Source organism: Sinocyclocheilus anshuiensis, unplaced genomic scaffold (genome assembly GCF_001515605.1).
Source record: "Sinocyclocheilus anshuiensis isolate Anshui unplaced genomic scaffold, SAMN03320099.WGS_v1.1 scaffold281, whole genome shotgun sequence".
Lineage (NCBI taxonomy): Eukaryota > Metazoa > Chordata > Actinopteri > Cypriniformes > Cyprinidae > Sinocyclocheilus > Sinocyclocheilus anshuiensis.
The window spans coordinates 341,075-358,507 of record NW_015540849.1 but is presented as its reverse complement, the minus strand read 5'-3'; the positions used below and the strand labels follow the sequence as shown (position 1 = coordinate 358,507).

At 36.3% G+C, this 17,433-nt stretch overlaps 3 protein-coding genes across 8 annotated transcripts in view; all 3 read right to left on the bottom strand.

The window, feature by feature from the left end:
• Nucleotides 1–6,232, bottom strand: part of LOC107687671 (G protein pathway suppressor 2-like) — a 7,172-nt gene extending 940 nt beyond the window's left edge. The window contains exons 1-13 of one of the 6 annotated variants that reach the window (XM_016485096.1): nucleotides 6,086–6,232; nucleotides 5,684–5,754; nucleotides 5,232–5,349; nucleotides 4,980–5,089; nucleotides 4,767–4,879; nucleotides 3,901–4,068; nucleotides 2,238–2,317; nucleotides 2,036–2,115; nucleotides 1,740–1,914; nucleotides 1,577–1,660; nucleotides 883–959; nucleotides 654–749; nucleotides 397–480 (exon numbers count right to left, since the gene is read on the bottom strand). In XM_016485096.1, coding sequence (XP_016340582.1) covers nucleotides 397–480; nucleotides 654–749; nucleotides 883–959; nucleotides 1,577–1,660; nucleotides 1,740–1,914; nucleotides 2,036–2,115; nucleotides 2,238–2,317; nucleotides 3,901–4,068; nucleotides 4,767–4,879; nucleotides 4,980–5,089; nucleotides 5,232–5,349; nucleotides 5,684–5,686 — 1,188 coding nt within the window. In that variant the 5' untranslated portion in view covers nucleotides 5,687–5,754; nucleotides 6,086–6,232. The other 5 variants (XM_016485097.1, XM_016485099.1, XM_016485095.1 and 2 more) reach the window with 5 other exon arrangements.
• A 674-nt stretch (nucleotides 6,233–6,906) lies between these two features.
• LOC107687670 (gamma-aminobutyric acid receptor-associated protein-like) lies at nucleotides 6,907–9,051 on the bottom strand. Its single transcript, XM_016485094.1, has 4 exons — nucleotides 8,811–9,051; nucleotides 8,115–8,193; nucleotides 7,904–8,022; nucleotides 6,907–7,745 (listed from the first exon to the last, which is right to left on the bottom strand). The coding sequence occupies exons 1-4, from the start codon at nucleotides 8,898–8,900 to the stop codon at nucleotides 7,665–7,667; spliced, it is 369 nt and encodes a 122-aa protein (XP_016340580.1). The 5' UTR covers nucleotides 8,901–9,051; the 3' UTR covers nucleotides 6,907–7,664.
• A 1,427-nt stretch (nucleotides 9,052–10,478) lies between these two features.
• LOC107687669 (CTD nuclear envelope phosphatase 1A-like) lies at nucleotides 10,479–17,117 on the bottom strand. Its single transcript, XM_016485092.1, has 8 exons — nucleotides 16,441–17,117; nucleotides 14,846–14,912; nucleotides 14,333–14,451; nucleotides 13,509–13,580; nucleotides 13,220–13,336; nucleotides 12,939–13,050; nucleotides 12,659–12,743; nucleotides 10,479–11,493 (listed from the first exon to the last, which is right to left on the bottom strand). The coding sequence occupies exons 1-8, from the start codon at nucleotides 16,543–16,545 to the stop codon at nucleotides 11,433–11,435; spliced, it is 738 nt and encodes a 245-aa protein (XP_016340578.1). The 5' UTR covers nucleotides 16,546–17,117; the 3' UTR covers nucleotides 10,479–11,432.
• Nucleotides 17,118–17,433: the final 316 nt, after the last annotated feature.

Sequence of the window (17,433 nt, the reverse complement as noted above, 5' to 3'; positions counted from 1 at the left end):
ATATATGTGTGTGTACTGTGTATATTTATTATGTATATATATATATATATATATATAAAGACACATATGCAGCATATATTTTTAAAATATTTACATGTATATTTCTATTCATATAAATTACATATATAAATATATTTAATATATAAACGTAACATTTTTCTTATATACAAGCATGTGTGTGTATTTATATATGCATAAATATACACAGTGACAGTACACACAAGTATATTACGTAAACAAAAACTTTTATTCTGGATGCGATTAATCGTTTGACAGCACTAATATACTTACATATATACATACATACATATATCTCACTGACCCCAAACCTTTGAACAGTAGTGTATAAATGTACATACATTCCATAATTAATTATTTGGTTTGGCCAGAACTCACTGCATGTGCTTGTTGTGAGGATGTTCCATGTGTGAATGCGCCTGGGGAAGCTGGCCTTGGTGGATGTGCATATGGTAAGCCAGACTGTCCAAAGAAAAACCGCAAGACATTTATGACCAAAACATAACAAGAGCAAAGAAATGCTACTATTTTAGGCTATTTAGGTTATTCCCTTTATCTTAATCAACTGAACATCTGCAACAATGCAACAGAAAGACTATGGTAATATAGATTTCATTAATTGGCTTGGCTCTGACCTTGCCAGGAGGGATCTGGACAGCAATAGAGGGAGTAGGCAGCATACCTGCAGCGCTCACATGCAGAGCCTGCGGATGCATGGGCCTCAATGGACTCTGAAAACACAAATATGAGTAATGTTTGCACAGACACAGGCATCCAGTGAACCTCTGCACTTAGCTGTTCAAAGCAGCTGACCTTCCTTTGTTCCTATTTATCAGAGTTTGCATCCTGACCGGCCCTACTTACCGAGTCTGTGAAGCCGGACTGCTGGTTAGCATGTTCCAACTGTTTCTGCAGGGGAATCCCAGCACTGGGGATGTAACCTGGAATGAAAGGAGGAATACAGAAGGATTGCAAAGGTGTCTGCCAAAAGGAAGATGGAAAAAAATGTAAAACCTATGTGGGACAGGCCCTGTTGAAAAACTTACTGTCTTGCTGTCTACTGTATACATACACTAGTTCAAAAGTTTGGGCTCAGTAAGATTTTCATCTTTTAAAAATAATTCTTCTATTCAGCAAGGATGCACTTTATTAATTTAAAGTGACAGTAAAAATATGTATAATGTTACAAAAGTTTTCTATTACAAATAAATGCTGATTCTTTTGACTTATTCATCAAAGAATCCTATTTTTTAAAATAAAGTATAAAGTATTTTACAATATTATTGTTTTTATTGATTTTTTTGATCAAATAAATGCAGTCTTGGTGAGTGTAAGATACTTCTTTTAAAACATTAAAACTAAACTGACCCCTAACTTTTGAATTAGTTATTCTAACTAAAACTGCACCTTAGATTGGCTGATCTGAAACACTATTTATGCACCACAACATTAGTAATCACTTATCACCACACATATTTAAATATACTATTTCATTATAAAAGTATGCTACAGTGTAGCAACATGAACTCATATACACACACAGGCACATTACACACACCAGGCTGAGAGGTGAAATGACTGTGGACCGCATAGCCCTGCTGCTGATGGGGCAGGTACTGCATGGCCTGGAATGCTGATGCACCTGGAAACAGAAAATGATAACATCTTGCAAGCAAGTAACACATCTAAACATGGACTGAAGGAAAATACGAACAAGGCACCTCTAAGTTGTGAACCACTGGCATAGTTGGCTGGCACCGGCTGACTGGAGGCAAAAGGTGATGCATGCTGCGGCTGAGTGACTCCATACGGGCTGTGACTCGGCTGGCCTCCAGAATACTGGCCGTGCTCTGTTCCACCTGCACTGAATCCCGGCTGAGACTGGAAATGACGCGTCTGAGACGGTGGCAAGCAGCCAATAATGGTTTTAATGAACAAGCGCACACACACCGAAAAAAAACATTTTTTCTCATTATTATTACAAATAGACTGATTTACACTAAAATATCACACTCACGGGAATGACTGGAGACTGGAAGAGCTGTTTGCTGCGTTCCCCAAGAAGAGCACCTGGACGCCCATGACTAACCTGACCTGCTGAGTGAAAATGAGCAGTGGAGCAAAATGAAGTCATTATTGAAGGGCAATTCTAGTAAATTCTGACAGTTACAGCTTTATACTTCTTTGACAGATCACTGAAGATGCCAAACAGTGGTCACCTTGCATGCTGAGAAGGTGCTGCCCAGAGTGGATGGCCATGTTAGACTGGTATGTTGCCGAAGTCAGAGATGTCATGTCACTGTAAACATATAAAAGAATTCTAGTTATAATAAACTGATTAACAAATGACATTTTCAAAATCTCTGACAGCTTTGGATAATAATTTCTCCTGTCATATATATATATATATATATATATATACTGTATATACAAATGCATATACTGTATATTCACATGCTGTATACACAACCAATATTTTTTTAAGGTCTTTTATGCTCAACTAAGCCTGGCTGTCACGATAACAACTTTTTTGTTGTGCGATATATTGCCCCAGAAATAATTGCGATAAGCAATATTATTGTCATTTTAAAGACCATTTTATGCCACTTAATATATAATCATAATGTAACAGCATAATAATGCAAGAAGGCCTACACACTTCCAAATGACAACAAACTTTTAATTTTTAAGAATATATAGATCATGGAAATTAAATATTGGAATATTAGATTCCTTAAAAAACCTGAATAAATGGTAAATAAAAAAAAATCTAACAAAAAGTGCAAAGTAACAAGTAGAAAAAAAGAAAAATGCAAAGACCTTGTATGGAGATTTTTTCCCTGACCTTTTTTTCTCTGTAAATTAATGGTGCACACAGGGCAGGACTTATCAATTAATTTGCAATATGTCTAGGCTATAGTCAAAGTTTAAATGTAATATTAAATATTCATTATAATATAATAAACTAGATGTGTCAAAACCCTGAAATAACTGAGCAAAAAAAAAAAAAAGCCAGATATGTTGGCTTAGTAGTATTATAAAAGTTATTGTCATACCTGTGTCCTCATATGTCAGGTTCTTATTTAATCAATAAATTCAATCGAATAAAAAAGACATGCTGGCTATTAACAATCAAATTAAATCACTATCAACAAAATTCATAGATGGATTGTGCATAAATGTTATATAACGTTTTAATGTAGAAATATTAAATGATTGCAAAAATGAAATAAGCTACTTTTTTAAAATATGAAACTACAACCGCCAGTAGGTGGCAGCAAGTGACTGTCTTAATGAGTGAGTTGAATCAACCGATTCATTTAAAAAGGTGATTAATTTAACTTTGCAAACGACTGTACTTATAGCCTGATTGAATCATTTGCTGGTCCATGTAATGCTGAGGAACAAAACACTGTTGTTCGGAGACGCAGCGGTTCTGCGGTTTGTTCTATTTTATTTCTGACGGAGCAAAACGGAATTTTGTGTCTGAAAGTTACTCTGTAATAGGCTAAGTCCTATATCATAGGCATAGCTATGTTATAAGAACAGAAACTCATTAAATTGGTAATTCATTTTTTATTTAAAATCATTTTGATGACATTTCTTCCCCACTATGTGTAATGGCAGTAAGACGAGAGAGAGCGCTCAAAACTCATCAGATGATCGCATAATTTAGTGAAACATTAATATAGTAATATAGAATCATCCTCTGTAAAGAAATGATGTGTGAACATTTGAGAATTTATCATTATCTTTCTAAATGTGCACCCTCTGGGGCTAAAGGCTTAATGGAGCTGTTTAAAGTAACCATGTGATAAACTAATCGGTGCAGACGCGATTCAATACGTGTGTCCTTCTTCTATGTGAAATAATCATAAATACCAGTTTATGCTGTTTGATTGTGGCCTTGAAGGTCGTAGTTGTAAGCTGTAGCCCCGGCTGGCCCGTTTAGATCTTGCGTGCACATTGGAAATGCGGCTAATAATTTCTGAATTCTGACTGAGCCCACTCAAGCCCAATGGTAAGTCCGGCCATGCGTGCACACTATTGCTGAAAAACACAAATCACTACTTAGCAGTCAGATGACCGTATGCACAAAGGCACAGATCCCTAAACAAGGCCATATCTGCAGATGAAACTTTTTTTTTGGTAGAAGCATTTTTTAAAATTTGAACTAGCACCTCATGACTACACCACGCTATGTACGAGAAGCTGCAAAAGACACAGGCGCAAGTGGAATGTACAAACATGGTGACATTAATTTTTAAGTAAATGGGCGATATATTGCATCACCAAAAATGATTGAGGTCATGTACATATATTGCGCGGTAAGTCGATATATTGATTATTGTGACAGGCCTATGCTCAACAAGGCATACACAAAAACAGTAAAACTGTAATATTGTGAAATATTATTACAATTTAAAATAACTGTTTTCTAACAGAACTCTTTTCTGTTTGATTAGTGCCAGTCAGAAGAAGTCGGAGCATTGAAAACTAATTTTTTATCATCATGTCTGCTTCTTCTGCTCTTCTCCGGCTTTCTCAGTCAACTTCTTGACTGTTAAAACAGTTTTGAGTACCAGACAAAACAATTGTTTTGGATTCCAGACAACTATGCTGACTAGTTGTTCGGATCCCAGACAAAACGGAGAGGATCTGGCTTCTGGGGTTTGATATACTATTTATGGCGTGAAGACTTAACTTTTCCATTTGACATCTGAATTTGCAAGCTCTCTTTTGCATACCTCTGTTCTTTCCGTCGTCTTTTCTCCTCCTCATGTAGGACTTTCTTCAGCTGCAGAAAAAGCTGATGCTTCTCCTCTTGAAGACCCTGCAGCTTCACTCCCATCTTCATTATCTAATAAGAGAGAAATAAAGGGTTGTTCATGAGTCCTAAACAACATAATTACAACACCATTTGTAAATAATCCAAGTATTAATCAATCATATAGACGCACCTGCTCTTTTGTTTCCTCTAAAGACATTCTCTCCTCCATCTCTTTCTTCCTCTTCCTCTCTTCCTCTTCTTTTAGTTTCTGCTCCATCATTTTGTCAACCTCTTCTTCCTCTGAGATAAACAATTGATAACCGATCACAAAGTACACATGATCAACAACACTATAATTCACACAATACGCCATAATTCAATATGGAAATTATTTTATTCTTTATTTTAGTAACAATAATATACAGCAGAATTCTGGGCTCACCTTGCCTCTTCCGCTCCCTCTCTCTCATAATGTGCTTGTGCAAGGCACGTGCCATGGCATTAGACAGTTTGGGCCTCTCCAGAAGAGCCGGCATGATGGTAGGGATTGGCGGTGCCAGCTGTCGAGATGTTAGAAAAATGTTAAAACATTAATATCAGCATCTGCATTTTTAGTCACTAATGAGTCCACTAAGACTGAATTCAGATTTTAGTGGCCTTACCACAACTAGAATAGTCAGAGTGAGAAACAATTCAAGAACTGATAGTCTGGAAATCATTTAACCATGTTAAATGGCAACGTTAAAAATATAACAGAACCAAGAACATTCTTAGCATTGCTGTACAGCAGGATTTAGACATTTGACGGGTTCAGGAGGACACATCACAAACACAAACTTAAGGCAGCTGTCAAAAAGTTGACAAGCCTTGCTAACGTTGTTTAAACCAACTTACCATATCAATTCTAAAAACCAAAGACTACGAGTTAGAGCAAAATATAAATAAGAAGAAAGAGATGTGGTAATCTGAGAAGCAATACAAGGCAATAAATTAGCAAACTCCCTGAACTGGGTTAGCTCTATAACGGCTTCACAAGCTAGCTGGCTATGCTTGCAGTAACCTGAACGTTTTGACAGTCGCTTCAGCTAATCTGTCCAAGAAAATCATCTTTCATAAGCTCGATGTTACAGACGAAAGCGATTTCAGTATTTTCTATTTGCAGTAAGTTGCATTAACACCTGACCATTAGGCCAGCAGGCTAACGGCTAAAGTGACAGCTTAGCCAGCTAGCTTGCAAAATCAGCGAACTAAATAAAACTCTTGCAGTGACATTCGTGGAATCTTCATGTAACGCACTTTTGTCCGTTTCTGAGATTAAAAGTATGCTGAGCTTGTCTGAAGGCTTTCCTTAAAGAAAAATAAACAAGTGTATCAGTAATTAACCGAAATATTGACAGGAAACCCAGTTTGGCGCACTTCCGCTGTGGACGTGTATTGATGACGTCACGTGTCATTGAGCAGAAATGAAACGCCCATCAAGACGTAATAATTAATTTGACATGCAAATACAGAATATTTGTTTTCTTTTTTTATTTTTATAATTGCTTTTTGTTGGAATATATTCATGTCTCGCTTCCCTGTTTCTGTATGTTTCTACAAGTTTTGTAATAAAAAAAATAAAATAAAAAACGCCCATCAAGACGTTTCATCAGCCCGGCTTGCAGCTATGGTTTTGAAAATATTTTTGCTTTTTTCCCCACATAAGACAAGTCTTATAAGGAATATAATTGACATAATCTGCTATCGTCTAAATAAAATGTCTATTAGCTAAATATAGTATACATAAATGTAAATATGTGGGAAATAAGTTTTTTACTTTGAAGGCAAAAGCTGAGTAATACCTAAAACAATACAATGTTTGAAAAATAAAGCTGTTAAATGTGTTCATTTTTTATTGTAACATTTATTTGAATGTTTTATTTTATTTCTTCTGATTTTATTTTTCTGTTTCTGTATGTACCTGCACAAGTCTACTAGGCATAACTTTTAATTATTTTTAAATCATATGCTTAATTCTTTATGAAACCTTTTATCTATATCTATCTATCTATCTGTCTGTCTGTTCTCAGATCTGTGAGAAAAGCATAACTCAAAACCCATTAAAGACTGACACGGGCAGCTTTTTACATCAGGTTTATAATTATGGCAAGCTTAAGATTGGTGACCATGACAATTAACGCTTTTAGGGGAAAAGGAACAAAACACACCAATCCATGATACAAAAAAAAAAAAAGAGGCCAATCAAGTCATGAACCTTGTCAACCTCATAATAATGATTATAAGAAAATTGAAACATAAACAAGCAATCTCCTACATGTCAAATGAAAATAAACATTTTTTTGAAATCTTTTAACCAGCTTATTCAAACGAACAGCAGCCCCAACCCATTTCAAAATAATCATTATTGGCAACGGTACACAAACACACTCACACTCACACACATTACATGGTAAGATAGTCCAGTATTATCAGTGATTTTGGTCTGTGCAAATATGGTGGCTAAAAAACAAACTCGAACCAAACATTAAAGATCGACAGAATAGCAAGGTGACTGCAGGATGCATGTCGGTGCTGGGGGAAAGTGAGAAAAGGTGAAAGGAGAAGTGTAGAACATTGAAAAAGCTTTTACGGATATGAGTACCACTAATTTACTGAAACAGACCAGGACGTAGGCTGTATCCGGTCTGCCTAAAAGCAAGACTGAGGGAGGAACTCTTAAGTAGGAAGGAACAATATGCAGGCAGCATAGAGTACAAACAATATTTCATAAACAGACTAGGAGGATATGAAATTGCATTCAACATGTACACTTCAAGTGGCCTAACGTATTGATCATTTTATTTTAAGGAAGGGTAGTGTGGGGCAAGTAAATTGGTTACACATCTCGCAAAACATCCCCATAGACGCTTTCATCACTGTAGGCAATGTAAAGGAAAAAGTCTTCTTCATGGTGCTCCTACAACACAGAAACAGAGACGAAGAGTTTAGAGATGCTTCTTTTTCATTAATCAAAAATGACATTTTATGAATTCTACTGATATAAACAAACCGGCGCAAAAGGTTCAGTTAAAACAAACAAAAATAATTATGTTCAGATACATTCAAATGATGTACCTGGTAAAGCAGCCCCATAGTGGCTGATGTTGGAGGAATGACGTTGTTTACAAAGAAGAAGAGGGCATCTTCGGCCCTCAAGTGGATCCTTTTCCGAATGAGGAAGTAGAACTGCCCCACTTCAGAAATAAGAAAAAAAAATGTCAATACATATTTTTTTAATACCATTAAAGATTATGCAAATTGTTCTGTATTGCTCAAGGAAATGAACCTGTGAGGTCAGACGGGACGAGATATTTCTTCTTGTCCAGATCTCCTATTCTGGCTTTGGGAGCTTTCTCGACGATCACCTGTGGAAAACAAATCACTGCTGGTAATAACAAACACTGACAGTAATGCGAGCACAACAGCATCGTTTAGTAGTATAATAACAATGCTGTTATGGGAATTCCCCAGCGTAGGGCACATTCCCATTCTAACAATTTTGGCTGCTGATATTTGACGGTCGACACATAATGCAACCGAAAACGAACCCAGTGTGAGGCCACATGGTAATGTGTCAGAAAATTTCATATTCTTGTCATTTAGTCCTCGATTCTGTCAAAATAACAAGGTTCATATGAATGACTCGCAGAGGCGATCTCTCTATATGATATTTAATACCTTGAATGTAAACTTACATCACATAATCTTATAAAAAAATGTACTGTTTGTTCTATTACTTGTACTGTAAACGATGCCACAGTTTTGTATTGAGACGGAAGCTAACAGGCTAACGCCAGTCCCTTCATATATTTGAAGGACAGATTAAAACGACGATGACAATGCACGATTTCGCGTGTTTTTAGACGAACGATTATTTTCACACGGTTTCCCCTCATAAATTAGCGTTGTCACTGTAAAGCCTCGGTTTATGTTATTTGTACGAGTGGGGCCCTGATAAAAACAACTAATTTGTCTGACTCACAGGCACTCTATCCGGGTACTTCTTTCTGATTTTCTCCCCTTCGGACCGTCGCTTCTCAAATGGATGTTCTTCTTTGTACATAAACTTCATTGTCACAGGCTGGGAGATCTTAAAAATCTCCAAGAAAATCTGCCGTGGATGGTGTTTACAAACTAGCTTGCTGTTTTTTCTCTTTTGGATAACTGCGTCGGAGGGCGGAGGGATATCCAATAACAAGGAACAAGGGAGGCGGCGAACGACACGTCACATTCTTCTTCTTCTTCTTCTTCTTTTGGTTTTATGGCGGGTTGCGAACCAACTTCATAGGTGCATAGACACGTCACATTACGTCAGTTGCGTAATGACGTCTGCAGTAGCCTGGAGGCCTACGTGGCATTACCTGAAACTGTAGTGTAGAACTAGATGTCAAAATAAATAAAATAAAATGCCGGCTAAGTTTGACAAATTAGTCATTAGAACCCACAGAAGAGTTTCAAGTTCAATCAAAACACATCTGATATTTTGCTAAGTCTGAATATGGTAGGGGGTTGTTTAGGTAAAACAAGGACAAAATGTCAAACCCATGCCATGAGGCAAAGTAAACAAAGAGGACTTAAATAAAACTTTAGGTCATAGATGGGTACCTTACAGAGGTATTTAAAATCCAACAGTAAAATTTAGTTTAATAAATGCCTAAAAAAGAAAAGGTACAACTGAGACTATCAAGCTGCCGGCAGTCCCTAGAAAAAGTCATCCTTCAAAATGATTTGGAAGACAAGCCACAAAGCCACAGTGAAGCCAACAATTTCTTTGACCATGTAAGTGGAGCAATGATGCATCAGTTTGCCATCATGAAATCTACAAAACACTAATTGCAGGGTGGCACAAAAGAAGCCACTATAAAACATGTAGAGATGAAGATGAACTGCTAAAAGCATAATATTAACCCTGCGGTGAATGGGTCAGATTTTGTGCTCAGAGTTTTTGACAAAATTCAAATTGTGGCACAAATCCAACATTGCCCACACTTTAAACACTGGGCCTTATTCATGAAACACAAGCAGAATGAATTTTTGTGAAAACCATTCATAAAGCCATTCTCGCATAATTACATGAAATGCTCCACTGAATTAAACTGTATAAGAATGTTTTTTATAAATGTTGTACATAGAAATATGTTCTGCTTGTGCTTCACGAATGGTATGTATGTATGGTACTGGGTTGATTTTTATTAGAAGTAACAGCAAAACAAAGCAAAAATAATGCAGAAACTGTTTCAGTTAGCTAAAAATATTAAGTTATTTTGAATATATATATATATATATATATATGTTCTACTGCCAAACCCCAATCCAATTCAATCTAGGCACTATTCAAAAATTGTAGTGCATCATCTTAACAAAATAAAAAACACTGGAACAAATATAAATAGAAGAATGGGCTAGTCATTCCCAATTTAGATTTTTTTTTCCATTCCCACCAATTATGGTATGGTATTTTCACTACAAATTATGAGGTCAAAAAAAGAAAAGAAACATGCATGAACAAATTGTTTACAATAAGATGCATTTAGAATATAGATATGCATGAATTTTCATTTCATACAGACTTTAAATTCATTTATAGCTTTGAAATCTAAATATCACAAGAACAAAACAGAATCCAGGATCTGTAATTCAGTAAAATGAAAATTGGTTAAGAGTCTGAATACTTAAAGTTCAGCCAATCTAAAATGTTAAATACCCCCCAAAAAGTGGAAGAGACCATCATTTCAGTTGCTGACAAAAGGCTCTATTTTATTTTTCTGTAATAGAAGAGTCCTTGTTGCTCAGTGTCTCTCTCAGTGGCTGATGTATCCATATCAATGAGCATCTAAAAATGCGTCCTCGAAAACCTCTCTGATTTAACCAGAGGTTTTACATATGAGCCATAATACACAGAAAATGAATACCATAAGCTGTAATAATGAACTGTAGTTTTCTCTCCTGCTGCTCGTACATTTTTCTCTACCACAGTATACTATCAGTACAACGGTATTAACAGCTCTCAGCTCTTAACATAGAGAAGAGGCCCAGATACCTGAGATGGAAGACAGAAAAAACAAAGGAGAGAGGAAGGACAGAATCTTAGAGAGAGAATGAGTAGATAAGACCATGTGACCATTTGTGCTAAGGTCATACGAAACTAAAAAGACAAACACAGACGTTGAGGAAGGGGGGAATAAGTGCTTGTGAAGTGACTGGTAGTTACATCCCATTCACGGATTCATTTGCCCCCAAAAAAATGAAAGGTAAAATTGGAATCAGAAGCTTTCACTCGGAAACACTCCATCATGCACATGTTGAATGCAACAACTGTAAGGCAGAGTTTCCATTTTTTCAGGAAAAAAAATACAAGAAAAAAAAATGTTGGCCTCTCCATTTGCCTTGAGTTTATTTGTAATCGCTGCGTCATCATGTGTCTCTCCTTTCTGTCCTCCCATGTCTTCTATTAGCATTTCCTCAGAGGAGTCCATATGACTAATGGGAGCTCACGATGACGAGAGTCTGACAGTTCCAGTACAGGAGAGGCTAACACTTAGCGGGCAGAGCCATGTAAAAACCAGACGGCGACCAGAAGAGCGACTGGCCCTGACAGATATGATCACCAAAGCCGATGCTGGTGGAGATTTCGACTGAGGACGGAGCGAACGTCTGAGGTAAACCTAGAAAGGGTGTGAAAAAACAGTAAGGGCAACTTACTGAAGTAGCAACATAAGACGTGACAAAAGTTCAATCGGAACAGAAAGATTTGTGGGTGATATAGCAGTCATGTGCAAAAACTCCCAACCAATTTTTACTTGTTTTCTGAAGAGAAATAAAGAAATTAACTTTTATTTCACTGTAACAATATATCCCACAATATAGTTAGTTTTGCTTTAAATAAGGTCATTATGATATCAACATTTTTGATACCATAGAAAGTTCATAATTCTTGTCACCAGTGTCAATATCACAAAAAACTAATACTACCCTAAATAAAAAAAAAAAACACAAACAAACAAACTCAACCTTACTGAGGACAAGTAAACAGTCAATGATCATAAAAAGGATAAGAAACTAATTACAAGCAATAGGACAAAAAAAACACTACACTAGAACTAAAGTAGAACAAATAAATAAAAAATGCTATATACACTGTATAAAGTAATCCAATAAAAAACACTGCCTATTCTTTACTGTGTAAATTAAATATATATTTCTTCTAATTAAAGTTACAAAGGTGATTTAGTCAAGAGCTGTGAGAGATTTTCTCTTTTGTTGTCTGATAAACGTGAATGACAGACAGCAGGAATATTAGACTTCTGTCACTTTAAGAGCTGCTTGGATCCAATATACTGTTACACGTTTTCTTTCTCAGCTCTTTGCTTTCACTTAAGACCTAAATTACTGCGTTTATGAGGATACATGCAAAGATAGGCATTTTGACATACAATTGTGTGTATTTAACCAGTCAAGGCCTATAAAGCAGCAAAAATAACTCAGTTCTTCACATGCACATAGCGAAATGAGTTCTCTTTTGCTGCTGATTGTAATTCAACAGCTTAAAATACCTTGTTTTTTTTACTGTAATGCTTAAAAATGCGTACAAATGATACGTTTACATGACCGCGTAGCACAGCAATGCCACGTGAGCATGTAACCGGGATAGATGATAAAAAATCGAAATCTCACAAAATTGTGTCTATTGGTGTATTACCTACCCCTAGTATACATTCAGACAGATATGATGACATATGTTCAAACTGTGCAGAATTTATTGGGCATAAATTAGGCCTAGTCATGATTAAAAGAGGTTACTATGACCATGACTTAAAGAAATGTTAATACCTCAATGCATCCAACATTGGGAGCAGGTTAAGAAGTGCTGTGTCGCTTGGGTCACTGAACCACGACTTTATAGGTATTGCATTGTCTGGGGGTGAAAACAAATTAAAATGACATTCATAAAACAATTTATTACACAAAATAATTTTTTTTAATAGATGCTCAAGATGAATGTCTGTCTCCCTAAACATAGGATTAACATTACATTTTGAAAATCAGAGTGGACTGATACTAAATCATCTTGAATGTGCTCGCCATAGATGTACAGATATAGATCTCTAACCTGGGTGACTTCGATAAGCTCCAGGCGAGTTGTCCAGAATGACTATACTGGAGAGATCACTGTGTACTACAGACAGATCTTTTATGTAGCTCCCTAAATCCAAAGTACAGTGCTACAAAAAACGGGAAAGAGAGACACAGATGAACAGGTTCAGTAATTGAACAAACAGACATGAAAAACTACTTCCTAGGCAGGCTCAATCAACAAAAGTCTGTGCAGAGAGTAAGAACTGGTCCTAAAATACCTTATCAGGAGCAAATGTGGAGGCAGTGGGTTTTTACCTGTCTGTAGTATCTTCTTTTGAGGACATCCCTGTTGTTATCCAGCTTATCTGCTACAGCCGATCCATATATCTCCATACTAGCTGTAAATACTACCAGCTCATACCACTGACTAACCTGATATATACCAACAAGAGGACACACTATACACATTAGAATATTGGTGAATTAATTTTGTCAAAAGAAAAATTTGTTCACAAAGCAAATGCAAGTAAACTGGCAACATTTACTAATTAAAAAAAATTACTAATTTGTTTGCTCATCTGCTCAAATGACAGAATTTACTCACCACTTCTAGAAAGAAGTCGACGTGTGGCCTTTTATGGACAAAAAACCTGACTGGGTGTTTGTCTATTACCACCTGAGAAAGAGAGAGAAGGGGGGGGAAACAAACTTTCATGCATAATCAAAATTGATCAAAGCTGCATTTTTTAAATTGGAAAAACAGTAAATTATGAAATATTATTATAATTTAAAATACCTGTTTTTTTTTTATACATTTTAAAAATGTAATTTATTCCCATGATGGCAAAGCTATTTTTTAACAGCCATTACTCAAGTCTTCAGTGTCAAATGATCCTTCAGAAGTCATATGCTGATTTGGTGCTCAAGTAACATTTCTTATTATTATCAATGTTGAAAACAGTAGTGCCGTTTAATATTTTTGTTGAAACCATGATACTTTTTTCCAGGAATCTTTGATATGAATAGAAAGTTCAAAAGACGGCATTTATTGAAAAAAATAGAAATATTTTGTAACATTGTAAATCTACATTATAATAATTTTACTGTCAATTTAATGCACGCTTGCTTAATATAAACATATTAATTTCTAAATTAAAAAAAAAAAATCAGGTTTTCAATAGACATTACATTTTACATTTAGTCATTTAGCAGATGCTTTTATCCAAAGCGACTTACAAATGAGGACAATGGAAGCAATCAAAATCAGCAAAAGAGCAATGATATGCAAGTGCTATAACAAGTCTCAGTTAGCCTAACGCAGCACACATAGCAAGGTCTTTTTTTTTTTATTATATAATAAAGAAAACAGAACAGAGCAAGCTAGCGTTAGAGGCTTTTTTTTCAGTAAAAAGCAGTATATGTATGTACCTTGAGGATAAAGTCTGGCGGTGTACCAGGCCTCACTGTAGGTCTAAGGACGCCATCATGGTGAGAGTGAATTAAAGTCTCATCCAGATCCAACACCAGTATCTTCCTCTTCACCGCATCTAAGCAGCAAATGGTCAATACGCATCACACACAGTGAAAAGTGGTGATTCAACGTTCAGAAATCCAATTAATTTTAACATCTCATGTCCACCAACCTCTCCCAATCCTATGCCAATATCATCTCATGCATTTATTATAAATTATAAATATTTATTATAAAAAAGTTAATATTTTACAGAATGCTTTACAGAGGAATCAATTCTACCCAAAGTATAAGGTACTCACTTCTTAAAAAAAAAAAAAAATGTTTGCTGTGATTTTGATTCAACCGATTCTGGGTCACAAATTAATGTCCTCAAAAAATTGCAACATTGCATCCAACTGTGTGGTTAGAAGCTCACCTAGTGGACAGAACTGCACATAACAGAGGGGGAAACGGGTGAGAGAACTTACCGAGTCTGTTTCTGGAAATAGGGGAGAGAGGTAATGTGTCATAACGCACTGTTTGGTACTGGATTATCTGTGGAAGACAGGACAGCAGACAGAGACAGAGTCAATGATGCACATGGAACATGTGATCTTTTTCTCGCTCCCAAAATGCACACATTCAGATATTCAAACCAATCATACAGAGGCCCTGTTGAGTTCTGGCTCTTTTCATGACCAATTTCTCATCCTAATATTTCCACTTCTTTCGCCCCTTTCATCACGCTGGCGCAAAGCTCAGATGAGGGCATCGTATAGCAGACATCTATATAGTTACGCACCTAGAATGGCCCCATACTGCCACTACTGGACTATTAATACACCTCCAAAACAGCTGCCAAAAGAAGTCACAGAAGTGTAAGGCAAGTAGAAAAATCAGTGTACTTTTCATATCTACTTATGCAATGTGACTTATGTATAAAATACAAACCATTTTGTGTGATTAGCATAAAACTTATATATATAAAAAAAATACATAATTGATGTTCGTGAAAAAAACTGAAAGGTAGTAGCAGTAAAAGCACTAAATCACAATTTACTAGGCCACACATGCCACTTGTTTTCACTCAGGTAGTTACGTGAAACAACCCAAGGTCATTTTGAGCTGTTTTTGCAGAGAAGCCCCAAACATTATAGTCTTGGATGCATCAATTAGACCGGTTTGAAAAATAGAAACAGATCACGGTATGCCACCGTTTTCCAGCAACGGTGTGTTTATGAAATTACATGATAGCCGTATTATTCTTAACAATTATTAGAAATTAAAACTTATTTTTTAACAAAACATATACATGAAGAATAAAAAATTTATAAGATTATTTTAGAGTGGGGTAAATTGAAACATTGTAGAAATCTTAGCCAGCTGAAAAAAAACCTTATTGTCAAGACTCGGTATGGAAATATTTGATACCTTTCTCAGTGAGCGTATTGTGCTTTAATAGTTCTGGGTCTGTAACTCCCTTCACGGCAGGCTAAACAACATATAGTAGGGGTCCATAGACCAAAGTAATTAGGACATACAGCACCATAAACAAACTTCCCCAGGATTACAGAGATACAGCAGACGCAGGCACAATCTGAAACTTACTACTGTGCCAAAGTTTCATAAAACTTTTTTTGATACAATGAGTAGGAGTACTTAAACACAAATCAACAATTAAAGCAGCACATAACAAATTATATACCAAGTTAATGTTATTATTACAGATCCTACAATGACCCAGCTGAATAGTGCATGTTTGTTTGCACTGAGGGCCATAAAATTTTGCATAAGTGACAGCTCAGTAAATATATGATAAATTCCAAAAATCTGAGCAGGGTTAAAAGGTTAAAACAAACAATAGGACTGGTTACTCTTAGGAATTTGTGCATGAAAACAATATTACTTGTTACAAAGTTTCTAACATATCAACAATGCTTGGAGATGTTTGTCTTTTGAAGATTATTTGAAGACGGGAGCCCTTAAATAAAGAAAAAACATTATTTACAGATGACATGTCGGAATACATTATATACAGAACAGAAAAAACATGTATTCACATGACATATGTTGACTTGCTCACCGTTCGTAGATGCTTCCTGAGGATGTATAAAATGAAACTCCATATTCTAGACGTCACTCCAAGAAAAGTGCGAATCCCAAGTAAACACTGTCGTGTCTTCAACATGCTGACAGTCGACGAACAGCACAACGGTGAATCATAGAAGAGACTCACACTATCCACTAGAGACCAGTGACTTCAGAACTACGGCTACAGCTAATCAGGTCGGCTAACCACTTCCCGCCGCTTCTTTGCGTTTAAAGTAACGCAAGCGCCTCTAGCCAAGCTACAGAAACCAGACACTCTGCTACACTTGGACCAGCCAGTGACACAACACTGTTAAAATGTCAAACGTCTTAAAGTGTGTAGTCACGCACACAAACAAACAAACCTCTGCGAACACAGGCTAACTGGACTTGTATTTCATTGGCAAGGTAGCTAGCTCTGGATCTAGCCAGCTCTACAGCAAATGATACCTCCTCGGATTGACGACTCTTGTGCTCGACAGGTTCGATGGTAATCTCAAGACTTCAGACAAACGGCCAAGTAAGCAAAAAGTCCAATTAGACGCCATCAAATTCGTTTCAGTACATATCCGGGAGCAAACTGTGAGCCGCCATCAGTACTTTGGTTTCGTCACTTCCGAGAAACAACAAGCGTGTCCTCCTCAGTGAAGCTGGGTCAAGAGAAGAACGAGGACAGGGGTTCTGGAGATGGAGCCACACGAGGAGACTCAGAAACGGTCAAACTCACAGATACATTCACAAATATATTGTTAATAACACATGGCACTTGCTTTCATCTGACATAATAAAAGGCCAATAGGGCGAGCTATGCAACAGATAAATAACTAAAATAAAAATAGGACGAAATCAAATTTTATTTGTTTTAGTTTATGGGTCATTCTACAGAAACGTCCACTTTTCTGTCCCTAGACTTTACAGAAATATTACAATTGAAATACACATTAGGGTTACAATATTTTTATATTTTAAAATGAAACAATATGTTATT